This window comes from Pseudophryne corroboree, chromosome 1 (assembly GCF_028390025.1).
Source record: "Pseudophryne corroboree isolate aPseCor3 chromosome 1, aPseCor3.hap2, whole genome shotgun sequence".
Taxonomy (NCBI): Eukaryota; Metazoa; Chordata; class Amphibia; order Anura; family Myobatrachidae; genus Pseudophryne; species Pseudophryne corroboree.
The window spans coordinates 311,719,484-311,740,982 of NC_086444.1; the positions used below are offsets into that span (position 1 = coordinate 311,719,484).

General features: G+C 48.6%; 1 protein-coding gene across 1 annotated transcript in view; it reads right to left on the bottom strand.

Annotated features, from left to right (window-relative positions):
- KMT5A (lysine methyltransferase 5A) overlaps positions 1-21,499 on the bottom strand; it is a 132,486-nt gene that overhangs the window by 88,007 nt on the left and 22,980 nt on the right. Inside the window, exons 4-5 of the mRNA XM_063964504.1 lie at positions 1,517-1,628; positions 155-242 (exon numbers count right to left, since the gene is read on the bottom strand). Coding sequence (XP_063820574.1) covers positions 155-242; positions 1,517-1,628 — 200 coding nt within the window. The remainder of the gene's footprint in view (positions 1-154; positions 243-1,516; positions 1,629-21,499) is intronic.

A 21,499-nucleotide genomic window follows, 5' to 3' on the forward strand; every position in this document is an offset into this window, starting at 1 on the left:
GTGGGATGAATGCAATTGGAACAGTATCTATTGGGAACGCCCACTGTATATGTACACTGAAATGTCTGTACTATTAATTATTTTGTTGAATAAAAACACTATTAAAAAAAAAAACACAACATGTATTTATGAAGAAGTCACTGTCGCTGGGTACCTCAAGATCCTTTTTGCATTTCCTACAGCTTCGTCTAACAGGGAAATAATCTGTAACCTTTCTGTTAGGAGATTTTGTTCCTTGTACTCTGTGGAAAATAAGTAACACATGCTATAACAGTTATATATATAAAATAATAAAGTATGAACGCAAAATCAGCGGTGCAAGTATGCGGGTACGCTAAGGTTCGGAGTACCCTTAAGAAATTGGCAGCGGGTACGCAGTACCACCTGCCACACACTTTGCCATTACCACAATTATAATGTGCCACAAAGCAACAAGACCATGGTGCTTGGCAGCATGACGGCTCCTCCCCCTTTGTCATGGTTACTGGGAGTGTGACAGTGGCTGTATTTTCCTGTTATAATGGAGGCATTACTATATATTGTTATTAAATTGGGGCATTACTATATATTTCTATTATACTGGAGGTATCACTATATATTTCTATTATGCTGAAGGCATTACTATATACTTTTAGCCTTGCCCCCAGATTCCCCCCCAAAAAGGGGCTGTAGTGTAGCCACGCTGCTAGTGTCATATAGCCACTCCCACTAGCATGTGGCCATGCCCCCTCAAACCACATGACCACGCCCATTTGTCGGCACTCAGTACCACTAAGAAAATATTTCTACTTGCACCACTGCGCAAAATACACCATTAGGGTAAACAAACCAAGGATCACTGTGACTAGACAGCAATTGTGCCAACTAGTAGAACCAGCCATGTGGGCAGAGCCAATAATTATAAGATTGCAGTGTACTTGGGACCAGTGTAATCATTCAGACACACCCAGGAGAGCCTATAATTTAATATTGCTTACAGAGGCGAGGTATAGAAGAAACCAGTCTGGGAGAGCATAACAGCTAGGTTCAGCAGCAACACAGCAAGCAAAGAAAACTGGAGGTTCTTTCTGGGAAGAATGGAGGGGGCAACTCTCGGAAGGTGCATAGAGCACCAGGATTTCAAAATACTGGCTATAACGGCTCGATTAAGGAAAGTAATATAATTTCTTGAAAAGTAAACCGCTATAATGGCACTTCTGTATTTAGGGCAGAGGTTCTTAAACATGGTCCACAAGGCACCCCAACGGTCCAGGTTTTAGGTATCAGTCATGGCTCAGCACAGATGATTAAAATCAAATTGACTGAGGTACTAATTAAGTCACCTGTGGGCAGTCAGGAATATACTTAAAAGTTGGGCCGTTGGGGTGCCTTGAGGGACGCGTTTGATAACCTCCGATTTAGGATATAGCTGGCAGAACAGATCTGGGAAAATAAATCCCATTTATAAAGACCTTATAAGAAAATTCATATTTGTAACTAGGCAGACAACCATTGTATGAAAGCATTGCATACTCACTTCCTTCTGTGGCGTTTTGTTTTGCCCACCTTCTGAGGCTCAGCGTTCCTGTCAGCGGGAGGCAACTTCTTCTGTGTGTCTGTTCCTGTGGGTTTCTGGTTAGGACCAGATTCTGTGAAAACATCCGAAATGTAAACTATACAGACACGACACCAGGGAGACCAGAACAAAAAAAAAAAAAAAAAAAATCACCCCCCCCCCCCCAACTTAACGTAATAACTTATACAGCAAAAAAGCATCATTGTATCCAAAGTCCCTTCAAACATAAGCGATAACTCCATGTTTTATATATACACTTCACAAAGTGAAGTCATAATCAGATGAATGAAAAGGTCAAAATGAGCTTTTTATATTTTATTGGTGTCGTTTTCTTCGTAAAGTGTCCGGGAACCCCAATCAGTGCACCGACCTCCTGTTCTCAAGTCTTCTATTCACCTGACGTGCTTCACCGTGTACTGTATCTCAAACAGACATATGAAAAAGGACTTTCATCCGGCCAGCTCGTTTAATCCTCCAAAATCCTGCCGTTTGGGAACCACTGATCTAGAGACTAGTGGGCAGATGATGACTTTAAGGCTTAGCACGAGTGGAGAGAGAGAACCCATCAACCAATTAGCTCCTGTCATTTATTACTTTTTTTGAACACTTGTAGCATGGGAGTTAGAAGCAGACTGGTTGGCTAGGTAAAGAAAGACGTCGGGGTGGAGGAATAATTCCCCAAAATAAAGATCTGTCTGAGAAAAACTGCTTCACAGTGGTCTACTCCCACAAGAAAAACCTGCAATGTTGCCCAATGCATAATCATAATCCTCCAGGACATTGTGTGACTGGGTTTTTCCCAGCTTTCCACTGAACCCCCCCCCAAAAAAATATCATTTTAATACCTACCGGTAAATCCCTTTCTCATAGTCCATAAGGGATATTGGGGTTCACTTAGTACGATGGGGTATAGAAGGGGTCCAAAGGAGCCGGTGTACTTTAAATTTCTTCAACTGGGTGTGCTGGCTCCTCCCCTCAATGTCCCCTCCCTCAGGCAGTTATAAGTAAAATAGTGCCTGAAGGAGAAAAGAACATACTTGAGAGAAGGAACATAACGACAATGAGTGGTGAGATTCACACACCAGTACACCATAACATAAAACCACCAGCAACAGCTGGGACAAAACAGCAACAGCTGAACAGGCAACTTTTTAGAAAAGAAAAAAGCTGCAGATAAGTCAAAGCACTGAGGCGGGCACCCAGTATCTTTTATGGACTACGAGAAAGGGATTTACTGGTAGGTATTAAAATTCCGTTTTCTCTAACATCAATAATGGATACTGGGGTTCACTTGGCACGATGGGGACGTCCCAAAGCTTCCAGAATGGGCAATAATGTGTGGAGACTGCTGCAGCATCGCCTGCCAAAACTGGGTATCCTCTTGTGCAGGGTATCAAACCTGTTGAACTTCACAAATGTGTTCTTCCCCGACCAGGTAACAGCTCGGCATAGCTGTAAGGCCGAGACTCCGCTGGCAGCCACCCAGGCAGACCCCACTGATCTCATAGAGTGGGCCTTCAGAGACCATGGAACAGGTAAGACACATAGGCCTGTTGGATAGTAAGCCTAAGCTAACGAGGAATGGACTGCTTAGAAGCAGGGCAACCCTTTTTCTGCACATCAGAGCACAAACCAGGAATCCATCTTTCTGATCCGAGCTGTTCTCTTGACATAGATTTCAAGGCTCGTACAGCATTCAATGCCTCCGGAGGAGCAGAAGTGCCAGAACCACAATAGGTTGATTCAAGTGGAACGCAAAGACGACCTGCGACAGGAACTGCTGTCTAGTCCTGAGCTCCGCTCTGTCCTCGTAAAAGACCAAGTAGGGACTTTTACACTATAAAGGTCCCCAATTCTGAGACAGACTAACAGAAGCCAGCGGCAGTAACATCACAGTCTTCCACGTGAGGTACTTGTCTTCTACTGTCATCAAAAGGTTCTAACCAGTAGGACTGTAGAAATTCCAACACCACATTCAAGTCCCAGGGTGCCATGGGCGGCACAAATGGAGGTTGTATGTGGAGAACTCCTTGCCAGGAAGTTTGAACTTCTGGCAACATCTTCTGGAAGAAAATTTGAGAGCTAATATCTGGACCTTAAGGGAACCCAGATGTAAGCCACACCAGTCTGCAGGAAACGTAAGAAACGTCCTATGTGGAACTCAACAGGTGGATATGTGCGTACCTCGCACCAACATATCTCCTCCAGAAATGATGGTGTTTTGATGTTACAGATTTTCTGGCCTGAACCATGGTTGCAATAACCTTCTTGGAAAGGCCTTTGCGAGCTAGGATATTCCGCTCAAGTTAACAGCCGTCAAATGAAGTCGCCATAAGTCCTGGTAGACGAACGGTCCTTGTTGCAGAAGATCTTTTCTCAGTGGCAGGGGCCAAGGGTCTGTCACGGACATGTCCAAAAGATCTGCGTACCATGCCCTCCGAGGCCAATCCAGGGCAATCAGAATTGCTTGGACCCCCTGATTCCCGAATTGTTTGAGCACCCTTGGGAGCAACGGAATCGGAGGAAACAGGTAGACCAACCGATAAGGCCAAGGAGGGTCCTGGGTTCTTGAGCAATACCAGGGAAGCTTCTTGTTGAGTCGAGAAGCCATGAAGTCTATCTGTGGGCAGCCCCACAAATCGATAATCTGTTGAAACACCTGTTGGTAGAGAGCCCACTCTCCCGGGTGGAGATCGTGGTGACTGAGGAAGTCCGCCTCCCAGTTGTCCACCCCCGGAATGAAGACGGCGGACATCGCTTCTGTGTTTCTTTCTGCCCAGAGGAGAATTTTTGACACCTCTCACATGCAGGCTCTGCTTTTTGTCCCTCCTTGTCGATTGATGTAAGCCACTGCCGTGGCGTTGTCCGACTGAACTTGGATCGCCTGATACCCGAGCAGAGGAGAGGCCTGAAGCAGAGCATTGTAGATCACCCGCAGTTCTAGAATGTTGATCGGATGGTAGGACTTTGTGGGCAGACCACCTGCCCTGGAACTGAGCCCCCTGGGTGACAGCTCCTCATCCTCTCAGACTAGCATCTGTCGTGAGGAGGCTCCAATCCTTAATCCCGAAACTTCAACCTTCCAGTAGATTGGAAGACTGCAGCCACCACAGGAGGGAAATCCTGGCCAGAGGTGACAGCCATATTATCCGATGCATCTGAAGATGTGATCTGGACCACTTCCAATTGAAACTTTCTGGCATGGAACCTTCCATACTGGATTGCCTCATATGAGGCTACCATCTTCTCCAATAATCATAAGTAAAGATGGATGAATATTCGCGCAGGCCGGAGGACCATTCGGACCATCTCCTGAAGTGTTCTCGCTTTGTCCTCTAGGAGAAACACTTTCTGGGCCACTGTATCCAGCAACATTTCCAGGAACAGGAGTCACCGAGTTAGATCCAGGCGGGACTTCTTGAAATTAAGTATCCACCCATGGTGTGACAGAAGTTGGATGGTGTGGTCTATATGGAGCAATAAAAGCTCCCTGGATCTTGCCTTTAACAAGAGATCGTCCAGATAAGGGACAACATTGACCCCCTGGACCCGGAGCAGGAACATCATCTCCGCCATCACCTTAGTGAAGACCCTCGGAGCTGTAGACAGGCTGAAGGGTAGCACCTGGAACTGGTAGTGATCGCTCAGCAGGGCAAACCGCAGGTTAAGCCCAGTACCCACGGGCCGACGCTGGAGAGATGTGTGCTGAGCGAACCGCTCAGCACACATCTCTCCTGCCGCTAAGCACAGCGCGATCTGTGCTGAGCGTGCGGGGGGAGACAGGGGGGCCGCTCATTTCACCCAGCGGGTGAAGTGAGCGACCTGCTAGATTGGCCTGCATGCAGGCCAATCTAGCAGCAGCGATAGCGATGTGCGGGGACGCGCATCGCTATCGCCGAGGGGGCTACACACGGAGCGATCATGCCGATATTCTAAGCAATCTAGTCAGATTGCTTAGAATATCGCTCCGTGAGTACCCCCCTTTAGCTTGGCGAGACGGCCAAATCGGGATATGATAAGCGTCCTTTATATCCAGAGAGACCATGAACTCCTGTTCCTCCAGGACCGCAATCACTGCCCTCAAGGATTCCATCTTGAACTTGAAAACCTTGAGGTAAGGGTTCAAGGATTTTAGCTTCAGAATGGGCCTTACCGAACCATCCGGTTTCGGAACCACAAACAGGTTGTAGTAACACTTTCCCTGTTGTAGCAGTGGTACTGGAACAATGACCTGGGACTGTATCAACTTTAGGATAGCATGTTGCAGCGTAACCCATGTATCCTCAAAAACTGGTAAGCACGATTTGAAAAATCGTTGGAGAGGAGCGCTGTCGAACTCCAGCTTGTAGCCCTGGGAAGATAGGTCCTTTGCCCAGGTATCCTGGCAGGAACCTTCCCAGATACGGCTGAAGTGATGCAGTCGAGCTCCCACCTCGAGATCCTCTTGGGGTGGGGAGGCACAGTCATGCTGAGGCTTCGTGGAAGCTGAACTGGTGCTTTGTTCCTGGGAAACAGCAGCAGCTGGCTTTCTAGTCTTACCTCTGGTGCCACGTGCCGCATTGGAGGCACCACTGGCTTTTGATCTGAACCTGTTAGCCTGAAAAGTACTGGGTAGACAGCCCCGGGTAGGAACACCTAGCCAGCGGACTCCTAGAGGGGAGAAACGTGGATTTCCCTGCAGTAACCTTAGAAATCCATGTATCTAACTCAACCCCAAAGAGCCATTTCCCTGAGTAAAAGGAGAGACTCCACACTGCGCTCGGAATCCGCAATCCACTGACGCAGCCACAAAGCTCTGTGCGCCAACACTGCCATGGTAGTAGTTCTAGCATTAATAGTGCCTATCTCCTTGAGAGAGAGTCACATAGCGTCTTGAATGTGTTTAATGAGGGTTACCGTAGTGACCAGGGGCATATCCACCGCAAGGCCCTCTTGAATTTGAGTTACCCAGGTATGGATGGCATGAGACATCCAGCAACCCCTTATCACAGGCCTTTGTGACATGCCAGCCGCTGTGTAAATAAACTTCAGTGTAGTTTCTATTTTCCTATCCCCAGGGTACTTGAGCTGAAAGGACCCAAGGGCCAGTAATACCACCTTCTTAAAGAGGCGGGAGACAGACATCTACGGCTGGGGGTTCTTCCCAATGTTTTCTACCCTCCGGTGTAAATGGGAAAAAGCGTAAAAAAAATAAGAATTTACTTACCGATAATTCTATTTCTCATAGTCCGTAGTGGATGCTGGGGACTCCGAAAGGACCATGGGGAATAGCGGCTCCGCAGGAGACTGGGCACAAAAGTAAAAAGCTTTAGGACTACCTGGTGTGCACTGGCTCCTCCCCCTATGACCCTCCTCCAAGCCTCAGTTAAGATACTGTGCCCGGACGAGCGTACACAATAAGGAAGGATCTTGAATCCCGGGTAAGACTCATACCAGCCACACCAATCACACCGTACAACTTGTGATCTGAACCCAGTTAACAGTATGATAACAGAAGGAGCCTCTGAAAAGATGGCTCACAACAACAAAAACCCGATTTTTGTAACAATAACTATGTACAAGTAATGCAGACAATCCGCACTTGGGATGGGCGCCCAGCATCCACTACGGACTATGAGAAATAGAATTATCGGTAAGTAAATTCTTATTTTCTCTAACGTCCTAGTGGATGCTGGGGACTCCGAAAGGACCATGGGGATTATACCAAAGCTCCCAAACGGGCGGGAGAGTGCGGATGACTCTGCAGCACCGAATGAGAGAACTCCAGGTCCTCCTCAGCCAGGGTATCAAATTTGTAGAATTTAGCAAACGTGTTTGCCCCTGACCAAGTAGCTGCTCGGCAAAGTTGTAAAGCCGAGACCCCTCGGGCAGCCGCCCAAGATGAGCCCACTTTCCTTGTGGAATGGGCTTTTACAGATTTTGGCTGTGGCAGGCCTGCCACAGAATGTGCAAGCTGAATTGTACTACAAATCCAACGAGCAATCGTCTGCTTAGAAGCAGGAGCACCCAGCTTGTTGGGTGCATACAGGATAAACAGCGAGTCAGATTTTCTGACTCCAGCCGTCCTGGAAACATATTTTCAGGGCCCTGACTACGTCCAGCAACTTGGAAACCTCCAAGTCCCTAGTAGCCGCAGGCACCACAATAGGTTGGTTTAAGTGAAATGCTGAAACCACCTTAGGGAGAAATTTAGGACGAGTCCTCAATTCTGCCCTGTCCGTATGAAAAATTAGGTACGGGCTTTTATAGGATAAAGCCGCCAATTCTGATACACGCCTGGCTGAAGCCAGGGCTAACAGCATCACCACTTTCCATGTGAGATATTTCAAGTCCACAGTGGTGAGTTGTTCAAACCAATGTGATTTTAGGAATCCCAAAACTACATTGAGATCCCAAGGTGCCACTGGAGGCACAAAAGGAGGCTGTATATGCAGTACTCCCTTGACAAACGTCTGAACTTCAGGAACAGAAGCTAGTTCTTTTTGGAAGAATATCGACAGGGCCGAAATTTGAACCTTAATGGACCCTAATTTGAGGCCCATAGACAGTCCTGTTTGCAGGAAATGCAGGAATCTACCCAGTTGAACTTCCTCTGTAGCGGCCTTCCTGGCCTCGCACCACGCAACATATTTACGCCAAATACGGTGATAATGTTGTACGGTTACATCCTTCCTGGCTTTGATCAGGGTAGGGATGACTTCATCCGGAATGCCTTTTTCCTTCAGGATCCGGCGTTCAACCGCCATGCCGTCAAACGCAGCCGCGGTAAGTCTTGGAACAAACATGGTCCCTGCTGGAGCAGGTCCTGTCTTAGAGGTAGAGGCCACGGTTCTTCCGTGAGCATCTCTTGAATTTCCGGGTACCAAGTCCAATCCGGAGCCACGAGTATAGTCTTTACTCCTCTCCTTCTTATGATTCTCAGTACTTTTGGTATGAGAGGAAGAGGAGGGAACACATACACTGACCGGTACACCCACGGTGTTACCAGAGCGCCCACAGCTATTGCCTGAGGGTCCCTTGACCTGGAGCAATATCTGTCCAGTTTTTTGTTGAGGCGAGACGCCATCATGTCCACCTTTGGTTTTTCCCAACGGTTTACAATCATGTGGAAGACTTCTGGGTGAAGTCCCCACTCCCCCGGGTGGAGATCGTGTCTGCTGAGGAAGTCTGCTTCCCAGTTGTCCACTCCCGGAATGAACACTGCTGACAGTGCTATCACATGATTTTCCGCCCAGCGAAGAATCCTTGCCACTTCCGTCATTGCCCTCCTGCTTCTTGTGCCGCCCTGTCTGTTTACGTGGGCGACTGCCGTGATGTTGTCCGACTGGATCAATACTGGCTGACCCTGAAGCAGAGGCCTTGCCTGACTTAGGGCATTGTAAATGGCCCTTAGTTCCAGTATATGTATGTGAAGTGACGTTTCCATGCTTGACCACAAGCCCTGGAAATTTTTTCCCTGTGTGACTGCTCCCCAGCCTCTCAGGCTGGCATCCGTGGTCACCAGGACCCAATCCTGAATGCCGAATCTGCGGCCCTCTAGGAGATGAGCACTCTGTAACCACCACAGGAGAGACACCCTTGTCCTTGGAGACAGGGTTATCCGCTGATGCATTTGAAGATGCGATCCGGACCATTTGTCTAGCAGATCCAACTGAAAAGTTCTTGCGTGGAATCTGCCGAATGGAATCGCTTCGTAAGAAGCCACCATCTTTCCCAGGACCCTTGTGCACTGATGCACTGACACCTGGCCTGGTCTTAGGAGCTTCCTGACTAGGTCGGATAACTCCTTGGCTATCTCTTCCGGGAGAAACACCTTTTTCTGTACTGTGTCCAGAATCATCCCTAGGAACAGCAGACGTGTCGTCGGAATCAGCTGCGATTTTGGAATATTTAGAATCCATCCGTGCTGTCGTAGTACTATTTGAGATAGTGCTACTCCGACCTCTAACTGTTCTCTGGACCTTGCCCTTATCAGGAGATCGTCCAAGTAAGGGATAATTAAGACGCCTTTTCTTCGAAGAAGAATCATCATTTCGGCCATTACCTTGGTAAAGACCAGGGGTGCCGTGGACAATCCAAACGGCAGCGTCTGAAACTGATAGTGACAGTTCTGTACCACAAACCTGAGGTACCCTTGGTGAGAAGGGCAAATTGGGACATGGAGGTAAGCATCCTTGATGTCCAGAGACACCATGTAGTCCCCTTCTTCCAGGTTCGCTATCACTGCTCTGAGTGACTCCATCTTGAACTTGAACCTTTTTATGTAAGTGTTCAAGGCTTTCAGATTTAAAATGGGTCTCACCGAGCCGTCCGGCTTCGGTACCACAAACAGCGTGGAGTAATACCCCTTTCCCTGTTGTAGGAGGGGTACCTTGATTATCACTTGCTGGGAATACAGCTTGTGAATGGCTTCCAATACCGCCTCCCTGTCGGGGGTAGACGTTGGTAAAGCAGACTTCAGGAACCGGCGAGGGGGAGACGTCTCGAATTCCAATTTGTACCCCTGAGATACTACCTGCAGGATCCAGGGGTCCACTTGCGAGTGAGCCCACTGCGCGCTGAAAATCTTGAGACGGGCCCCCACCGTGCCTGAGTCCGCTTGTAAGGCCCCAGCGTCATGCTGAGGACTTGGCAGAAGCGGGGGAGGGCTTCCGTTCGTGGGAAGAGGCTGTCTGTTGCAGTCTTTTTCCCCTTCCTCTGCCCCGGGGCAGATATGAGTGGCCTTTTGCCCGCTTGCCCTTATGGGGACGAAAGGACTGAGCCTGAAAAGACGGTATCTTTTTCTGCTGCGAGGTGACTTGGGGTAAAAAGGTGGATTTCCCAGCCGTTGCCGTGGCCACCAGGTCCGATAGACCACCCCCAAATAACTCCTCCCCTTTATACGGCAATACTTCCATATGCCGTTTGGAATCCGCATCCCCTGACCACTGTCGCGTCCATAATCCTCTTCTGGCAGAAATGGACATCGCACTTACTCTTGATGCCAGAGTGCAAATGTCTCTCTGTGCATCTCGCATATATAGGAATGCATCCTTTAAATGCTCTATAGTCAATAATATATTGTCCCTGTCCAGGGTATCAATATTTTCAGTCAGGGAATCCGACCAAGCCACCCCAGCACTGCACATCTAGGCTGAGGCGATTGCTGGTCGTAGTATAATACCAGTATGTGTGTATATACTCTTAAGGATATTTTCCAGCTTTCTATCAGCTGGTTCCTTTAGGGCGGCCGTATCAGGAGACGGTAACGCCACTTGTTTTGATAAGCGTGTGAGCGCCTTATCCACTCTAGGGGGTGTTTCCCAACGCGCCCTAACCTCTGGCGGGAAAGGGTATAATGCCAATAATTTTTTAGAAATTAGCAGTTTCTTATCGGGGGAAACCCACGCTTCATCACACACCTCATTCAATTCATCTGATTCGGGAAAAACTACGGGTAGTTTTTTCACACCCCACATAATACCCTTTTTTGTGGTACTTGTAGTATCAGAAATGTTCAAAACCTCCTTCATTGCCGTGATCATGTAACGTTTGGGCCTACTGGAAAATAAGATTTTACTTACCGATAAATCTATTTCTCGTAGTCCGTAGTGGATGCTGGGGACTCCGTCAGGACCATGGGGAATAGCGGCTCCGCAGGAGACAGGGCACAAAAAGTAAGCTTTTAGGATCACATGGTGTGTACTGGCTCCTCCCACTATGACCCTCCTCCAAGCCTCAGTTAGGTACTGTGCCCGGACGAGCGTACACAATAAGGAAGGATCTTGAATCCCGGGTAAGACTCATACCAGCCACACCAATCACACCGTACAACCTGTGATTTGAACCCAGTTAACAGTATGATAACAACGAAGGAGCCTCTGAAAAGATGGCCCACAACAATAACAACCCGATTTTTGTAACAATAATTATGTACAAGTAATGCAGACAATCCGCACTTGGGATGGGCGCCCAGCATCCACTACGGACTACGAGAAATAGATTTATCGGTAAGTAAAATCTTATTTTCTCTAACGTCCTAGTGGATGCTGGGGACTCCGTCAGGACCATGGGGATTATACCAAAGCTCCCAAACGGGCGGGAGAGTGCGGATGACTCTGCAGCACCGAATGAGAGAAACTCCAGGTCCTCCTCAGCCAGGGTATCAAATTTGTAGAATTTTACAAACGTGTTCCCCCCTGACCACGTAGCTGCTCGGCAAAGTTGTAAAGCCGAGACCCCTCGGGCAGCCGCCCAAGATGAGCCCACCTTCCTTGTGGAATGGGCATTTACAGATTTTGGCTGTGGCAGGCCTGCCACAGAATGTGCAAGCTGAATTGTACTACAAATCCAACGAGCAATAGTCTGCTTAGAAGCAGGAGCACCCAGCTTTTTGGGTGCATACAATATAAACAGCAAGTCAGACTTTCTGACTCCAGCCGTCCTGGAATTTATATTATATATATATATATATATATATATATATATATATATATATATATATATATATATATATATATATATATATATATATATATATATATATATATATATATATATATATATATATATATATATATATTATATTTTTTTTTCAGGGCCCTGACAACGTCTAGCAACTTGGAGTCCTCCAAGTCCCTAGTAGCCGCAGGCACCACAATAGGTTGTTTCAGGTGAAACGCTGACACCACCTTAGGAAGAAACTGGGGACAAGTCCGCAGTTCTGCCCTGTCCGAATGGAAAATTAAATATGGGCTTTTGTAAGACAAAGCCGCCAATTCTGACAATCGCCTGGCCGAGGCCAGGGCCAACAGCATGGTCACTTTCCATGTGAGATATTTAAAATCCACAGATTTGAGCGGTTCAAACCAATATGATTTGAGGAATCCCAACACTACGTTGAGATCCCACGGTGCCACTGTAGGCACAAAAGGGGCTGTATATGCAATACTCCCTTGACAAACGTCTGGACTTCAGGAACCGAAGCCAATTCTTTCTGGAAGAAAATCTACAGGGCCGAAACTTGAACCTTAATGGACCCCAATTTGAGGCTCATAGACACTCCTGTTTGCAGGAAGTGCAGAAATCGACCTAGTTGAAATTTCTTCGTGGGGCCTTCCTGGCCTCACCCACGCAACATATTTTCACCACATGTGGTGATAACGTTGTGCGGTCACCTCCTTCCTGGCTTTGACCAGGGTAGGTATGACCTCTTCCGAAATGCCTTTTCCCTTAGGATCCGGCGTTCAACCGCCATGCCGTCAAACGCAGCCGCGGTAAGTCTTGGAACACACATGGTACTTGCTGAAGCAAGTCCCTTCTTAGCTCCCGAGGCCATTAGTCCTCTGTGAGCATCTCTTGAAGTTCCGGGTACCAAGTCACTCTTGGCCAATCCGGAGCCACGAGTATAGTTCTTACTCCTCTACGTCTTATAATTCTCAATACCTTGGTTATGAGAAGCAGAGGAGGGAACACATACACCGACTGTTACACCCACGGTGTTACCAGGACGTCCACAGCTATCGCCTGAAGGTCTCGTGACCTGGCGCAATACCTGTCCCGTTTTTTGTTCGGGCGGGACGCCATCATGTCCACCTTTGGTCTTTCCCAACGGTTCACAATCATGCGGAAAACTTCCCGATGAAGTTCCCACTCTCCCGGGTGGAGGTCGTGCCTGCTGAGGAAGTCTGCTTCCCAGTCGTCCACTCCCGGAATGAACACTGCTGACAGTGCTATCACATGATTTTCCGCCTAGCGAAAAATCCTTGCAGTTTTTGCCACTGCCCTCCTGCTTCTTGTGCCGCCCTTTCTGTTTACGTGGGCGACTGCCGTGATGTTATCCCACTGGATCAATACCGGCTGACCTTGAAGCAGAGGTCTTGCTAAGCTTAGAGCATTATAAATTTGCTCTTAGCTCCAGTATATTTATGTGGAGAGAATTCTCCAGACTTGATCACACTCCCTGGAAATTTTTTCCCTGTGTGACTGCTCCCCAGCCTCTCAGGCTGGCCTCCGTGGTCACCAGCATCCAATCCTGAATGCCGAATCTGCGGCCCTCTAGAAGATGAGCACTCTGTAATCACCACAGGAGAGACACCCTTGTCCTTGGATATAGGGTTATCCGCTGATGCATCTGAAGATGCGATCCGGACCATTTGTCCAGCAGATCCCACTGAAGAGTTCTTGCGTGAAATCTGCCGAATGGAATCGCTTCGTAATAAGCCACCATTTTTACCAGGACTCTTGTGCAATGATGCACTGACACTTTTCCTGGTTTTAGGAGGATCCCGATTAGCTCGGATAACTCCCTGGCTTTCTCCTCTGGGAGAAACACCTTTTTCTGGACTGTGTCCAGAATCATCCCTAGGACCAGCAGACGTGTCGTCGGAACAACTGCGGTTTTGGAATATTTAGAATCCACCCGTGCTGTCGTAGAACTACTTGAGATAGTGCTACTCCGACCTCCAACTGTTCTCTGGACCTTGTTCTTATCAGGAGGTCGTCCATTTTCTTTGAAGACGAATCCTCATTTCGGTCATTACCTTGGTAAGGACCCGGGGTGCCTTGGACAATCCAACGGCATCGTCTGAAACGGATAGTGACAGTTCTGTACCACGAACCCGAGGTACCCTTGGTGAGAAAGGCAAATTTTGGGACATGGGAGGTAAGCATCCCTGATGTCCCGGGACACCATATAGTCCCCTTCTTCCCGGTTCGCTATCACTGCTCTGAGTGACTGCATCTGGATTTGAACCTTTGTAAGTGTTCAAATATTTCAGATTTAGAATAGGTCTCACCTAGCCTTCTGGCTTCAGTACCACCATATAGTGTGGAATACTACCCCTTTCCTTGTTGTAGGAGGGGTAATTTTATTATCACCTGCTGGGAATACAGCTTGTGAATTGTTTTCAATACTGCCTCCCTGTCGGAGGGAGACATTGGTACAGCAGACTACAGGAACCTGCGAGGGGGAAACGTCTCGACATTCCAATCTGTACCCCTTGGATACTACTTGTAGGATCCAGGGGTCCTGTACGGTCCCAGCGTCCTGCTGAGAACTTGGTAGAAGCGGTGGAGGGCTTCTGTTCCTGGGAATGGGCTGCCTGCTGCAGTCTTCTTCCCTTTCCTCTATCCCTGGGCAGATATGACTCTTATAGGGACGAAAGGACTGAGGCTGAAAAGACGGTGTCTTTTTCTGCAGAGATGTGACTTAGGGTAAAAAACGGTGGATTTTCCAGCAGTTGCCGTGGCCACCAGGTCCCATGGACCGACCCCAAATAATTCCTCCCCTTTATACGGCAATACATCTTTGTGCCGTTTGGAATCTGCATCACCTGACCACTGTCGTGTCCATAAACATCTTCTTGCAGATATGGGCATCGCATTTACTCTTGATGCCAGAGTGCAAATATCCCTCTGCGCATCTCGCATATATAGAAATGCATCCTTTAAATGCTCTATAGTCAATAAAATACTGTCCCTGTCAAGGGTATCAATATTTTTAGTCAGGGAATCCGACCAAGCCACCTCAGCTCTGCACATCCAGGCTGAGGCGATCGCTGGTCGCAGTATAACACCAGCATGTGTGTGTATACTTTTTAGGATATTTTCCAGCCTCCTATCAGCTGGCTCCTTAAGTACGGCCCTATCTGTAGATGGTACCGCCACTTGTTCTGATAAGCATGTGAGCGCCTTATCCACCCTAAGGGGTGTTTCCCAACGCGCCCTAACTTCTGGCGGGAAAGGGTATACCGCCAATAATTTTCTATCGGGGGAAACCCACGCATCATCACACACTTCATTTAATTTATCCGATTCAGGAAAAACTACAGGTAGTTTTTTCACATCCCACATAATACCCTTTTTTGTGGTACTTGTAGTATCAGAAATATGTAACACCTCCTTCATTGCCCTTAACGTGTGGCCCTAAAGGAAAATACGTTTGTTTCTTCACCGTCGACACTGAAATCAGTGTCCGTGTCTGGGTCTGTGTCGACCGACTGAGGTAAATGGGCGTTTTACAGCCCCTGACGGTGTTTGAGACGTCTGGACAGGTACTAATTTGTTCGCCGGCCGTCTCATGTCGTCAACCGGCTTGCAGCGTGTTGACATTATCACGTAATTCCATAAATAAGCCATCCATTCCGGTGTCGACTCCCTAGAGAGTGACATCACCATTACAGGCAATTTGCTCCGCCTCCTCACCAACATTTACCTCATACATGTCGACACACACGTACCGACATACAGCACACACACAGGGAATGCTCTGATAGAGGACAGGACCCCACTAGCCCTTTGGGGAGACAGAGGGAGAGTTTGCCAGCACACACCAAAACGCTATAATTATACAGGGACAACCTTTATATAAGTGTTCCTCCCTTATAGCATTTTAATATATATTCATATCGCCAAATCAGTGCCCCCCCTCTCTGTTTTAACCCTGTTTCTGTAGTGCAGTGCAGGGGAGAGCATGGGAGCCTTCCCACCAGCATTTCTGTGAGGGAAAATGGCGCTGTGTGCTGAGGAGAATAGGCCCCGCCCCCTTTTCGGCGGGCTTCTTCTCCGGAGTCTGTGATATCTGGCAGGGGTTAAATACATCCATATAGCCTCAAGGGCTATATGTGATGTATTTTTCGCCATAAAGAAGGTATTATACATTGCTGCCCAGGGCGCCCCCCCCCCGCGCCCTGCACCCTCCGTGACCGCTGTGTGAAGTGTGCTGACAACAATGGCGCACAGCTGCAGTGCTGTGCGCTACCTGATGAAGACTGAAAGTCTTCTGCCGCCTGGTTCCGGACCTCTTCAATCTTCAGCATCTGCAAGGGGGGTCGGCGGCGCGGCTCCGGGACGAACCCCAGGGCGAGACCTGTGTTCCGACTCCCTCTGGAGCTAATGGTGTCCAGTAGCCTAAGAAGCCAATCCATCCTGCACGCAGGTGAGTTCACTTCTCTCCCCTAAGTCCCTCGATGCAGTAAGCCTGTTGCCAGCGGGACTCACTGAAAATAAAGAACCTAAAAACTTTTTCTAAGCAACTCTTTAAGAGAGCCACCTAGATTGCACCCTGCTCGGACGGGCACAAAAACCTAACTGAGGCTTGGAGGAGGGTCATAGGGGGAGGAGCCAGTACACACCATGTGATCCTAAAAGCTTACTTTTTGTGCCCTGTCTCCTGCGGAGCCGCTATTCCCCATGGTCCTGACGGAGTCCCCAGCATCCACTAGGACGTTAGAGAAAATACGTTTGTTTCCTCACCGTCGACACTGGAGTCAGTGTCCGTGTCTGTATCGACCTGAGGTAACGGGCGCTTTATAGCCCCTGACGGTGTTTGAGACGCCTGTACAGGTATTAACTGATTTGCCGGCTGTCTCATGTCGTCAGTCTTTTTTAAAGTGCTGACACTATCACGTAAATCTTTCCATAAGACCATCCAGTCAGGTGTCGACTCCCTAGGGGGTGACATCACTAACACAGGCAATTGCTCCGCCTCCACACCATTTTCCTCCTCATACATGTCGACACAACGTACCGACATACAGCACACACACAGGGAATGCTCTGATAGAGGACAGGACCCCACTAGCCCTTTGGGGAGACAGAGGGAGAGTTTGCCAGCACACACCAGAGCGCTATATATATACAGGGATAACCTTATATAAGTGTTTTTCCCTTTATAGCTGCTGTATATATTTCTATGCCAATTTAGTGCCCCCCTCTCTTTGTTTTACCCTGTTTCTGTAGTGCAGGACTGCAGGGGAGAGTCAGGGAGCCTTCCTCCAACGGAGCTGTGAGGAAAAATGGCGCCAGTGTGCTGAGGAGATTGGCCGCCGAGAAGGGGGCGGAGCCTTTCTCCCGCTTTTCTATGGAAATTTGGCAGGGGTTAAATGCATCCATATAGCCCAGGAGCTATATGTGATGTATTTTTTGCCAACAAAAAGGTGTTTTATTGCGTCTCAGGGCGCCCCCCCAGCGCCCTGCACCCTCAGTGACCGGAGTGTGAAGTGTGCATGAGAGCAATGGCGCACAGCTGCGGTGCTGTGCGCTACCTTATAGAAGACAGGACGTCTTCTGCCGCCGATTTTCTGGACCTCTTCAGTCTTCTGGCTCTGTAAGGGGGCCGGCGGCGCGGCTCCGGGACCCATCCATGGCTGGGCCTGTGATCGTCCCTCTGGAGCCAATGTCCAGTAGCCTAAGAAGCCCAATCCACTCTGCACGCAGGTGAGTTCGCTTCTCTCCCCTTAGTCCCTCGATGCAGTGAGCCTGTTGCCAGCAGGTCTCACTGAAAATAAAAAACCTAAAACTAAACTTTTCACTAAGCAGCTCAGGAGAGCCCTTAGCCTGCACCCGTCTCGTTCGGGCACAAAAATCTAACTGAGGCTTGGAGGAGGGTCATAGGGGGAGGAGCCAGTGCACACCAGGTAGTCCTAAAGCTTTTTACTTTTGTGCCCAGTCTCCTGCGGAGCTGCTATTCCCCATGGTCCTTTCGGAGTCCCCAGCATCCACTAGGACGTTAGAGAAAACCTCCTTGTAACCCGATATCTTTTATCAGTATTTTTCCAGGCTTGTTTAAAAACCTCATCTAGTTCCGAAGAATCAGGGAAGGGGATGCTGAGCTTTTTCTGCGCTAGGAAAAAACGACTGCGGTGCAGCAGTGTCTTCCAAAGGGATTTTAAACACATCCCTGATAGCAAGAATGAGGGACTCAATACCCTGTGCCGAAGTGGAATCTTCTATATCAGGTTCCAATTCCTCCCCCTCCTCCTGAATATCCTCATCAGAGTCGGAGAGTAGAGCAGGCAGCCCACGTTTAAGTGGCCCTGAACTAGGGAGGGGAGGCTGTCTTTCATCAGCCTTAGCAGCCAGGTCTGCAACAGCCTGTTGCAGTTCTTGTGTTGTCTGTTTATTAACATTGAGCCGAGATAACGTCTGCCATCATAGTTTTTATGGCACCGAGCCAGGATGGCTCCTGACCCTCCCCCCCAGTCTCCACACTAACTTGGGAAGACTGACTGCATTGGTCACACGATAGGGAACCAGTTGTAGAAGGGGAGAATCTGGTGTGACAAACCTGGCTTAATGTGCGTGACAGCACACACACACAAAAAACACACACACACACACACACACACACAATAACAAGCCTGCCCTACTGCGTGTGAGATGGAGACCTAGAGTTAGAGGAGGACAGCACACCCCAGCCTGTCAGACTCAGGAAATCTGCAGGCTGAATATATTTATATCACAGTAGAAACCGGATTACTTGTCCTTTCAGGACACTAGATGTGTACAATAGCGGTTCTCCACCTATTAGACACCCAGTTTCCTGTGTATCCCGGAGTGCATGGAGGAGCTGTGTGTCCTTGCTGCTGCTGCCCTAATGCAGAGGAAGGCACCATAATGCTGCTGGTCCCGCTCTGAATAAGCTCCGCCCCCTGTAATGGCGCCAGAGCTACATAGATTCTTTATACTAGCAAGCCTCCTTATACTGTGCAAACCTCGCAATGGGGGTCATTCAGAGTTGATCGCTCGCTGCCATTTTTCACAGCGCAGCAATCAGGTAAAAAGAATAAATAAATAATATGGCAAAACTGCGCATGCACCGGCATGTCGTACGGTTACAAAGAGGTTCAATGCTGGGCGATGGATTTAGCGAAGATTCCAATCGCACAGCCGAATGCAAGGAGATTGACCAGAAGAGGGTGCTTATGGGTGTCAACTGACCGTTTCTGTTTCGGAAAACACAGGCGTGTCCAGGCGTTTGCAGGGCGGGTGTCTGACGTCAATGTCGGCACCAAAAAGACTAAAATGATCGCAAGGGCTGAGTAAGACCAGAGCTACTCAAACTGCACAAAATGTTTTTGCTGCGCTAGGCTGCAAAGGCGTCCGCACACTTGCAAAGCGAAAGATACACTCCCCCGTGGGCGGAGACTATGCGTTTGCATGGCTGCTAAAACTAGTTAGCGAGCAAACAACTCAGAATGACCCCCAATGGCTGTTCGTTTGCACTACAGCTGCCAGTGTACACAGGGGGGCTATAGCGATTCCCCCCCGTGGAGAGTCTTGAATACCACCCCTGCTTTGAGCCGCACCAAGTACCGGAATCCCCGGTTTGTACTCACCACTCTTCTCACCTTCAGGCTATGTTAGGGGTGTTCGGCGTGCTGCAATTGCAACCGCCAAGGTACAGTGCCCCGCGGAACTAACCTTTCAGGACAGTGGTCCTGCAGCGGGGAAGCGGCCCTGACTCCTTATAGAAGCCGATGGCGATAAATCTAACGGAAATAAAGTCCCAGCCAATCTGCTCTTAACTGCCATGTCACATGCTGGGTTTGAAAAAATAAGAATTTACTTACCAATAATTCTATTTCTCATAGTCCGTAGTGGATGCTGGGGACTCCGAAAGAACCATGGGGAATAGCGGCTCCGCAGGAGACTGGGCACAAAAGTAAAAGCTTTAGGACTAGCTGGTGTGCACTGGCTCCTCCCCCTATGACCCTCCTCCAAGCCTCAGTTAGGATACTGTGCCCGGACGAGCGTACACAATAAGGAAGGATTTTGAATCCCGGGTAAGACTCATACCAGCCACACCAATCACACCGTACAACCTGTGATCTGAACCCAGTTAACAGCATGATAACAGAGGAGCCTCTGAAAAGATGGCTCACAACAATAATAACCCGATTTTTGTAACTATGTACAAGTATTGCAGACAATCCGCACTTGGGATGGGCGCCCAGCATCCACTACGGACTATGAGAAATAGAATTATCGGTAAGTAAATTCTTATTTTCTCTGACGTCCTAGTGGATGCTGGGGACTCCGAAAGGACCATGGGGATTATACCAAAGCTCCCAAACGGGCGGGAGAGTGCGGATGACTCAGCAGCACCAATTGAGAGAACTCCAGGTCCTCCTCAGCCAGGGTATCAATTTTGTAGAATTTTACAAACGTATTTGCTCCTGACCAAGTAGCTGCTCGGCAAAGTTGTAAAGCCGAGACCCCTCGGGCAGCCGCCCAAGATGAGCCCATCTTCCTTGTGGAGTGGGCATTTACAGATTTTTGGCTGTGGCAGGCCTGCCACAGAATGTGCAAGCTGAATTGTACTACAATTCCAACGAGCAATAGTCTGCTTAAAAGCAGGAGCACCCAGCTTGTTGGGTGCATACAGGATAAACAGCGAGTCAGATTTTCTGACTCCAGCCGTCCTGGAAACATATATTTTCAGGGCCCTGACAACGTCTAGCAACTTGGAGTCCTCCAAGTCCCTAATAGCCGCAGGCACCACAATAGGTTGGTTCAGGTGAAACGCTGAAACCAACTTAGGGAGAAACTGAGGACGAGTCCTCAATTCCGCCCTGTCCGAATGGAAAATCAGATAAGGGCTTTTACAGGATAAAGCCGCCAATTCTGACACGCGCCTGGCCCAGGCCAGGGCCAACAGCATGACCACTTTCCATATGAGATATTTTAACTCCACAGATTTAAGTGGTTCAAACCAATGTGACTTTTTGGAACCCAAAAACTACATTGAGATCCCAAGGTGCCACAAAAGGAGGCTGTATATGCAGTACCCCTTTTACCAACGTCTGAACTTCAGGGACTGAAGCTAGTTCTTTTTGGAAGAAAATTGACAGGGCCGAAATTTGAACCTTAATGGACCCCAATTTCAGGCCCATAGACACTCCTGTTTGCAGGAAATGTAGGAATCGACCCAGTTGAATTTCCTCCGTCGGGCCTTACTGGCCTCGCACCACGCAACATATTTTTGCCAAATGCGGTGATAATGTTTTGCGTTTACATCCTTCCTGGCTTTGATCAGGATAGGGATGACCTCATCCGGAATGCCTTTTTTCCTTCAGGATCCGGCGTCCAACCGCCATGCCGTCAAACGCAGTCGCGGTAAGTCTTGGAACAGACAGGGTCCTTGCTGAAGCAGGTCCCTTATTAGAGGTAGAGGCCACGGAT